The sequence below is a fragment of the Calidris pugnax genome, unplaced genomic scaffold, assembly GCF_001431845.1.
Source record: "Calidris pugnax isolate Ruff unplaced genomic scaffold, ASM143184v1 scaffold166, whole genome shotgun sequence".
NCBI lineage: Eukaryota > Metazoa > Chordata > Aves > Charadriiformes > Scolopacidae > Calidris > Calidris pugnax.
This window is the reverse complement of record NW_015090941.1, coordinates 1,426,736-1,436,645: the sequence shown is the minus strand read 5'-3', so window position 1 is coordinate 1,436,645 and position 9,910 is coordinate 1,426,736. Positions and strand designations below refer to the sequence as shown.

Here is a 9,910-nt window from a genome sequence, read left to right as displayed (position 1 = left end):
TTTTTTTTTTTGGTTTTGTTGTGGTCAATGTTTAATAACTTTGTCCTGAGCAGAGATTTTTTTTTTTTTATTAGAGAGATCATGAGTAAGGAATTTCCTTTCTCAAGCTGGGGGGTGGTGTGTGTGTGTGTGTGGAGGGGGGGCATTTATCCACCCGTGTTTTAATGCTGCTGGAAGGGTTGGGGATGGATTTTCCCGGTTCCCGTTGACCCCCCCCGCGGGTTTTCAAGGAAAAAAATCCCGGTTTCCCATAAAAAGTTCCCGTAGGCCCCACAGCCCCAACAATGGCTGAGCCCCATTCCCACTCCAACTTCCCCAAAAGCCCCCCTCCCCGCTCACACACAGCCCCAAACTCTCCTCTTCTCCAACTTTTCCATCGGCGCATCTTTCCCTGCTTTAATAATTGATGTTTTTTATTTTTTTCAATATTGTTATTTTTAGAGGCAGGGCGGAGGGGAGGGCAGAGCTCGGGGGTAACGCCGCTTTCTTCGGCGCCGCCGCCGCTTCTGCTCGGAACTGGTTTTTTTTTTTGGGGCCGGTTCCCCAGTTTTGGGTTCCGCGTGGAACATCCCATAATGTGGAGCCTTCGGCCCTGACGCAGCGCAGTTTATTTACACGCTGTGTTTTGAGTGAGGGAGGAAGAGGAGGAGGGAGGAGAATTGTCCTCCCTGAGCCCACGGGAAGCCTTTGTGTGGAAATACCTATTTCTTCCTCAAAAACCGCTTTTATCCAGGGGAAGGAAAAAAAAATAAAAAAGTTTATTGTAGGTTTTTTAAGGGAGATTTTGAGGGGGGGGGATGAAAAAGAGAGGTGGTAGCCGTCAGCAGGGTGTCTGGCAGCTGGGAAAGGGGTGTCGTGGAGGTGGCTGGAGGTGTTTGTGGGCACTGAATGACGGGGTCCCCCTGGCTCTGCCGCCCCGTTTGGGTAAAAAAACCGGCTGGGAACTAAAGTTGAACTACCCACAGTGCCCTGCGCCGCCCCCCCCCGCGCCCCCCTCCCGCTCCCTCGCAAAATGTCGCCTTTGCCAAGTTTTCCTCCCCTGGTTGGAGCTGCCTCCTCTGCGGTAGACGAAAGAGGAAGCGTCTGGGAGCGGGAGGCACTTCTGCGGCTCTTCGCGTAGTACCTGAACGCAGATTTTCTAGTCCCCCCCCTACCCCCCCCCGGTTTTTATAATACCACAATTATTAACGATCCACCTGCAAATCGAGGGGCCTCGCAGCCCCGGTGCCGTTGTGGCCCTGCAGCCCTTCCCCTCTCCCCCTTGTGCCCTGTGGTGTTTCCACTGGACTCGGGGGATCCTCACCATCTAGAGATACTTGAAACTTTGTGTGGATTCATAGTATCTTTATTTATTATTATTATATATTTAATAACTGAGATAACTTGTAACCTCCTTTCCTGGACGCTGCTCCCGTTCCATTGTCACCCCAACCTGCTGATACGGGAGTTTCTTACCAGTAATTTCTGATTTATTTTTCTTTTTCTCAATGTGTAGAGGAGCTTTATCCCTTCGTTTCGTGTTACTGAAGGATTTTGATAATGTTTATTAAAGGGAAGCTAACAAGAAAATGCCGTTAAAGTGTAGTATTCTTAAAAAAAAAAATCAGTGAGGGTTTAGTCATACCACGGGCTGTCTGGTTTTGGTGAAGTGTTTGGGGAAGGCAGTGATTTCCAGGCTTTTTGAAAGACAGAGGAGTTACTTCTGTTAAATCTTGCAGGTATTTAGGCTGCGAAGGTCTTTGCCTGTATAAAAGCAAACAGAGTTGGTTGTTTACGTGTCCCGGGACGCTCGGGTATTTAGGCTGCGAAGGTCTTTGCCTGTCTAAAAAGCAAACAGAGTTGGTTGTTTACGTGGCCCGGGACGCTTGGGGTGCGTGTGTGTGTCAACAAATGCCTGTTCGAGGTGCAATTAAAAAAATCTTATCTCTGCTCTTCTTACAGTCATTTCATTCTGAGTATTAACGCTGGTCTCAATTAGTGGGACAAACCTGAGGGAGCTTGATCAAAGATAGGACTCGGATTATTTTTTTTTTTGGTGGGTGTCAACTTTCTCTCACCGCTGTCAGAAAATTGTTCTTGGAAGTTGCTGTAGGGGTTGGGTGTCGGGGAGACTCCTGGGATGAGCCCAGAGGAAACAGAGCCCCTTTGAGGCCGCGGAGGCGCTGGCAGGATGGGGCCAAGGTTAGAGCCCCCCAGGTCTGGGAGTAGGAGTGTTCCCCTCCTGGTGTGTGGCTGGGCAGGGCTGGACCCCCCCCAGTTTCATCCTCAGAACTCTCTGTGGTGTTGGTGGGGTTGTGGTTAGGTCACCGAAGTTGTAAACTAAAAATCTTTTTTAAAAATAATAAGAATTGTGACTGTATCATGCCTTTAAAAACAGATTGGGTTTTGCTGTGCGTTGGCTGAGCGTTACGGACCGGGGGAAAGCACTTTTCAGTTCACACCTTAAGGTCTTTATTACTCTCAGGATGGGCTGATCATATTGTCTTAAACCCACAAAGGTGTGTGGTGGTGTGCTGCTGGGATGCCCCAAAACACTGTGGAGGGACAGGAGAACTGTGAGTTGCTCTCAGCCTGCTCTGCCTGTAGTGTCCTGCACGGGGGTGATTTTGGGTGAACACGAAGCGTTTGGGGTGTTTCAGTGGGGGCTGGTTTCTGTGAGCCCTCCAGCTTGCCCCCGGTGCCGTTGGGAGCAGGACTGGCACTGCTGGCTCTGGAAGGTTCTCCCGACAGCCCGGGCACCGAGAGGTTAGCGGCTTTTTCTCCAGGGGATCTCCTGTAAAACATTCCCTGGGTTTTACAGCCTCGCGACCGAAAGCCAGCTCCTGAATTTGCAGGAGGAGTTGCGTTGTGTTTGGGACTTACTTAACTCTATAAGCAGAAATCCAGCATTTTAAGTTTTTGTTTTAAAAAAAACCAAACCAACAACCCAACCCACTGTTGCCTTGATGTTTTGTGTGATGAGTGAACACATCGCAGTACGGTGGGACTCGGGTATTGATTGAAGTTCTGCCTCCTAATTTGCTGGGTGTAAACAAGCCCCAGCAGCACTGATGGTGCCTTTGTGTTCCACCCGGGTTTTCGGGGGCTTTTTTTCTAGCAGTCTCCTGGGGCAGTGCTCTGGTCAGTGGTTTGTCCAGGGCATAAACTGGCATTCTGATTTCAGTGTAATGGGCACCTTAGGTGAGTCTTGTGTGTACTGGTGACACTGTGCAGCAGAAAATGGGGGATTTTTTGGCCAGCGTGCGTTTTCATACGATATTTTAGTTGCTGGGTTAATGGAGCAAATAACTGTGTTAAAAGGAGGCAGATTTGGCATCGTGACGTTTCCCTGCCAAAGCCGGGTGTGTTATTGAGGATGGAAAGCTGAAGCTGCAAGGATTTCATGTTTTCTTTTCCTTCTCTCTTTCTGGCCGTCTCTCCCCCCCCCGTAGGTGTTGGTGGAATGAGCGTTGCGTGTGTTTTGAAGAGAAAAGCAGTACTCTGGCAGGACTCCTTCAGCCCCCACCTGAAACAGCACGCTCAAGATACAGCTAATCCCAACATGCCTGTTGTATTGACATCTGGAACAGGGTCCCAGGCTCAGCAACAGCCGGCTGCCAACCAGGCGCTCGCGGCGGGGACGCACTCCAGCCCCGTCCCCGGATCCATAGGGGTGGCCGGCCGCTCGCAGGACGACGCCATGGTGGATTACTTCTTCCAGAGGCAGCATGGTGAGCAGCTTGGGGGAGGAGGAAGTGGTGGAGGCGGCTATAATAACAGCAAACATCGCTGGCCTACTGGGGATAACATTCATGCAGAACATCAGGTAAAAAAACCAAAAAGTTCCATGTTTCCGAACTCGACATCGGGCTTTCGATAGATGCTTTTTAATGACGCTTTTTTAAAGCTTCCGCTGGTTTCCGGGTGGTTGGAATGGGGAGAGTTGTACCTTTTGTTTTCTCTTTCCAGGATCACGGGGCCTCGGTGGCTCTGAGCTGAAACGTTTCTGCTCTTGAGGGCCTTGAAATCCCAGTCCCCTCTCTGTGACACTCAGATGCATGTTTGCAGAATTTATCCTTCTCTTGATTGATTTTCTTTTCTTTTCGGATGTGTGAACTGGCGGAGCAGTGACTGCTGCTGCTCTTCAAATCTGTTGCTGTAGTTAAATAATTCTTATGTAATGGTATTACAAAACTGCCAATGCATGTAGGTTGAGCTTTTACCATTCCCAATATTGAAAAACATAGTCCTGGGAGCTGCTGGGAGTGTGTTTTCCTGCGTTTCTTTGCTTGTTTGTTTTGCTTTTGGGTTTTTCTGATTATAATTGGGAGGGGAAGGTGCTATAAATGTGCTTAGCTGAACCCAGAATGGCCTTAAGATGTCACGAAATGGTGCTTTTAGAAACACAGCTGAATTCTTGCAGCGATTGAATGTTTCTGAAAGGGTAGTGGGCCAGAACGTGTCTCGGCAGCGGTGTTTACTAGAAATCTTGTCAGTAGTTGCATTGTCAGATGTGCTGAGAGTTAAATGAGCGTATGACTCAACGCTGGCTCTCTTGTCTGTGACCTGTAAGTCACTCCTCAAAGAAGATGTGCTTCCTCTGCTGAAGGAGCAGAACTTGGGCGTAAGCACATTTGAAAACGGAATGATTTCCGCAAGTATTGCCAGAGCAGCAGACACAAAGCTTTTGCAACCTTTTTTATGAATATCTCCTGCTTCTAGTTTTTCAAATAAAAGCCAACAAGCCCTCGTTCCTCTGCTGTGCCCTCCCCAGGGGATGGGTTGCCATCCGGGCCAGTTAAAAGCAAACATTGCAGGGAATTTTGCAACCTTGCTGAAGTCAGTGTGTACATCAGCAAAGGAGTAAACCCAAGTGCCCTCTTAATTTGTTCTGGAAGAAAAATCATATAAAATACAGCAATATGAACGAAGCAGCTGGGAGAATATTGTAATTATTCCCTTATGTGGAAACATAGTATTTAGTTACCGCTTTAAAGGAAATAGCTGCATTGAAATGAGATGTAATTTTTCTGTTAACTATCCAAGTTTTCAGTCACTAAATGTAAAACTTGTTTCAAGAGACAGCAGTGGAAGAGATCTTAAAGCACTTCAAGTTGTGTACAAACAGTAAGCAAAAATTTCTTATTGAAAGGCTGCACCTTTTAAGGTATTTCAAATAAAAGCTGCCCTGTGATCTGGTGTGGAGGTGTTTGGGCAGGAACTGCTGATGTTTGGATGTTCTGTGGAAAGATAACTTCATGAACTGAGATAAATGTCATCAAATTCTTGATTTTTTTTCTTTTTTTTTTTTCTCCCATCTTCCTTTGTCTGAAAACCCTTGAAAGCAGAGACAACAGAACTCACTGGAGATGGGGGGGACCAGGGACCCTAATCCTGCAGTCATTACAAATTGCATTGTTTTTACTCCATTCTTTAAAAACCAGAAGATTGAAACTTTCCCTTGAAGAGCCCCCACCTGTTACAGAGCCTTCCCTGATGTCAGCTGTTGCGTTGCTCTTCCTCAGCTTGATTTTCTTCAGACCGCTTAATGAAAGGAAAACTCGTTAGCTTGTGGTAGTTTAAATGAACTTTTAGAAAATAATTCACGTGTTCCTTGGAGGCAGAACGCTTCTGAGAATGGACAAACCACACCTGCAGGATTAAGCTCAGAAGGCTCTGGGTGATGCTTTCTCTGGTTTTCTTCCCTGAGATGTGTGATGGGAAGCTCAAGGAATACCCACTGGAATATTATGGATGTTGGGACCGGATCTGTTCTGCTTCCTGGGGGTTCTCCCATTGGCAGTGTGTATTTATCACATAGTCCTCATGTTTTGTGCTCAGGATGCAGCTTTAAACCAATCTTTGTGTTTAATTTCTTCGAAGAGCTGTGAGGTGGGGCAGTAGCCCTTCTCTTGTGTATCTCATTTGATACCATGTACTCCAGTGATTGCTGAGTGCTTTTATCTCTCTGCTCATTGCTTCAGCCTTTCTGGAGCGCCTCATTTTCCGTGGTTTTCTGTTTGCCTCGGGGTTTTACTGCCGGGAAGCAGAAGGCAGGATGTGTGTAATCCTAACACCGCCATTCCTTTTGACTTCTCCTTCTCCGGAGACATTCAGAACCCGCCTGGACACGTTCCTGTGCAACCTGCTCTGGCTGGACCTGCTCTGGCAGGAGGTTGGACTAGCTGATCTCCAGAGGTCCCTTCCAGCCCCATATCGTTCAGTGATTCTTTGTGACTTTTTGGCCACTTCCGCATCTGCTTCTGAAATTATAAATTCCTTGGAGCAAGAACTAGCCTTACGCATGCAAAATGATTTAATTCAGTTTGGGCTCAACCGAGGTAGAATTGAATTTGTCCTGCAAGACGAGAAATGGAAGGAAGTGCTGGGACATGCAGAGAGGTGGGGAATCCTTAGGGATGTGCTGAGTCTCCATTTCTCACAGATACACTTGTATCGCTGCACTTCTGATTGTAGAGTTTCAGAAAAAGTGCAGCTAGAGCCCCTGCCTTGTTGCCTTGAAGGCTGGCTAGGAAACTCAGTAGCTAAAAGATAATGGAAGTCAGAAAAAATAATTATAGGGTAATATAGGTTAATGCCTGCCTAGAGCTTGGGAGGTCGTAATTAAAGGTAGAGGGATTTTTTTAATTGTCGAATCCCAGTTTCTTCTTTGTTGCATGTGTAGACAGACGTCTATCTCTGTCTGTTGGTGATAAGACTCCAGCGATTTTTTTACCAAATGATAGCATTTCATCCTGTGTTACTAAATAGCTGTGAGTGTTGTGAGTCAGAACTTAGTTATGGGATCCTTGCTGTTCATTTTTTACTGTGCTGGCTCTTCCCCTTGTCACTTGTTTGTACTTTGACGGGCAGTTCTGAGAATGTAGCTGGGAATGGCTTTACTGGGGGTGACTAAAGCAAAAGTTTTTCTCCTCCAAAGGCAGTAGATGTGGTCCTCTGGCTGGGAACAGCAGGAAAACGCTGGTTCTTTCTGTATTTTACCTAGAAACTTTCTTTTCCCTCAGCGATTTTCCCTTCTTCAGAAGGCAGCAGGGGGATAAGTTTTTACAGAAAATTCAGCTATTAAAGGTGCTACTGTCATTTTGAATATTTAGGTATCGAAGATACGCCATCCACACTAATAGTATATGTTGTAAATCCTCTTTGTTCTTGGAGACACTGAAATAATGGTGAAATCAGACTTATTTTTTCTAGATTGGAATCTCTGAACTCCTAAGCAAACTTTACGTGGAAGACACCTTCATCAGCCAGGTCTTGACTGCAAAATGCAGTTGTCTTTTAGCCACAAAAAGCAGCAAGCTGAGGTTGAGTGCCGGTGTCTCCCAGTAACTCTTAGGACTCCATCTGAAGAGGTTCAGGCTGTCGTTCACCTACGATGCCTGATTTCTCTTTGGGCTCTTTGGGCAGACAGTTACACTCGCTGCACTGGTGTGTTTGTACGTTATTTATCCTGCAAAAAACTGGGTAGAGATCAGAACGTAGGTGAGCGAAGAGGTAGGAGATGTCTCCTGATGAATAATGGCCCAGGATGGATTTGTCTCCGCTATGGAAGGTTGCATATCTCATTACAAATCCAAACAGCCATCTACTGCTCCGGAGGGGAATGAAAAGATGGTCGAGATATTCAGCTGGGACGAGTTATCATCACTGAGCAGGTTTTTAGGAAAATTGGCTGGGTTTTGTGGGCTGGGGTCTCCTGTGGGTTGTGCGTGCGTGTGTGTTCTTGAACTGGAGAGAAGAGAGAGTTTCTTTGGGGGTGGTCCCTTCTGAATTACAGTCAATGGATATACTTAGACTGTCTGAATTGCAATTGGGGTAATATGGGAGTTGCTTAGGAGAAGCAAATGATTTTAGGCATTTGCTTTCTTTGAGAGCATGTTTAATTAATAATTTGAGACAATAGAACTCTGCAGGGATCGTCTTGTTGAATGTGGGGAATTTTTCACATATAGTTGGTGAAGAATAGTGAGAGCAACAGGGTTGGGACTGGATTTTATGCTCAGATTTGCCTTTTGGCAATGTGACCGTGCAACTTCTTAACTGGGAACTTGAATTGAGGTGGAGACAAAAGGTGGTTCTCCTGGCAGTGCCCTCCTGGAGCACGGCTCTCAAACTGCTGCCGTGAAAGGGTCTGAGCTGATGGTGTTGGACAATATTTGGTGCCTGTTGGTGGGCACCACGACCAGAGTTTGCCTTAAAGTCGTGGCAAAGTCCTCTAAAAAGATCCTGGAAGCTGAGGAAGCAGAAGCCCTGGTGTTTGTTCTTCCAAAGTGAAGTCCCATCTAAGTGACAGCTAACTCCTCGGAACAGTGGTGGAAAGCACCTGGTGTGTGGGGGCTGCCGTGGTCCAAATAATCTGGCTTCTTGTCTGTGCTGGGGTTGGAGGCCTGGAGCAAATCCTTAATCACCTACACCATGTGTTAGCACACGGGGCTCTGTTCCTGAAGGTTGATTTCTGATCTATATTTCATTAAATTGGTTGGATTTTCCTGGGTACTTCCTTGTATCCCGATGAACTACTTGAGACTTCTCTTCTGTTGATGCTGAAATGGCTCTGCTAACTTGATACCCAGATAATTTAGAACACAATACGTTGCTGAGATGAAATGTCTGGTTTGGCTGATTTGTTTTGCAGAGATTCCTCTATAGTAAAAGGTTGTCTTGGGGGAGGGGAATCAGAACATTTAATTTCGTTTTCTGCTTTACATTGCCCTTTGAAAATTCCTCCTGAGATAGAAGGAGCATGAGCAGATGGGGCTGAGTTGGATATTTAAGGTTGGGTATGAGAAAATCCTTCTCTTTTATGGGGGAGAAAAACCCACCCTGAAATCTTCAGAAAGTTAGTTAAAGAATTTGTTTCCTGTGACTTGGTGGGTTTTGGTGTCCCTGCAGGATTCCTGGCTGTAGCTGGGGTTGCACAAGGAACCTGACCATTTGTTTCCTGTGACTTGGTGGGTTTTGGTGTCCCTGCCAGGCAGGGGCAGGATTCCTGGCTGTAGCTGGGGTTGTACAAGGAACCTGACGTGCTGGTGGTGGGATTGCTCCTGTGCTGTGTGTCCCTTGTGTCATCTGTGTCCTTGCTGTGGTACTGGCTCAGGAAGAGCACAGATACTTCATGCAACTGAATTTGCAAATTTCAGTGCTTCAAGACAACTTAAAGTATTTCAGTTAATAAATACATTGCCCCCAAGTGTGCTTTGACTAGAGCTGTGTTAGAGTGTAGCTTCTGCTGGTTTTGACCGTGACCATGAACTAGAGCTGTGTTAGAGTGTAGCTTCTGCTTGTTTTGACCATGACCACGAGCCAGCAACATGCCCTTGTGGCCAAGAAGGCCAACGGCATCCTGGGGTGCATCAAGAAGAGTGTGACCAGCAGGTCGAGAGAGGTCATCCTGCCCCTCTGCTCTGCCCTGGTGAGGCCTCATCTGGAGCACTGTGTCCAGTTCTGGGTTCCCCAGTTCAAGAAGGACAGGGAACTGCTGGAGAGGGTACAGCAGAGGGCTACAAAGATGATGAGGGGCCTGGAGCATCTCCCTTACGAGGAGAGGCTGAGGGACTTGGGGCTTTTTAGTCTCTTTAGACTGAGGAGGGATCTGATCAATGCTTATAAATACTTCAAGGGTGGGTGTCAGGAGGATGGGGCCAGTCTTTTTTCAGTGGTGCCCAGGGACAGGACAAGAGGAAATGGGCACCAACTTGAGTGTAAGGGGTTCCACCTAAGCATGAGGAGGAACTTCTTTGCTGTGAGGGTGGCAGAGCCCTGGAAGAGGCTGCCCAGGGAGGTGGTGGAGTCTCCTTCTCTGGAGACATTCAAACCCCACCTGGACACGTTCCTGTGGGACCTGCTCTGGGTGGCCCTGCTCTGGCAGGGGGTTGGAGGAGATGATCTCCAGAGGTCCATTCCAACCCCA

General features: G+C 47.2%; 1 protein-coding gene across 3 annotated transcripts in view; it reads left to right on the top strand.

Moving 5' to 3' along the window:
• Positions 1-9,910, top strand: part of PUM1 (pumilio RNA binding family member 1) — a 106,457-nt gene that overhangs the window by 710 nt on the left and 95,837 nt on the right. For 2 of the 3 annotated variants that reach the window (XM_014951848.1, XM_014951847.1), the window contains exon 2: positions 3,432-3,805. In XM_014951848.1, the coding sequence (XP_014807334.1) occupies positions 3,443-3,805 (363 nt within the window). In that variant the 5' untranslated portion in view covers positions 3,432-3,442. Of the gene's footprint in view, positions 1-3,431; positions 3,806-9,910 lie in introns of those variants that run through there. The other variant, XM_014951849.1, reaches the window with a different exon arrangement.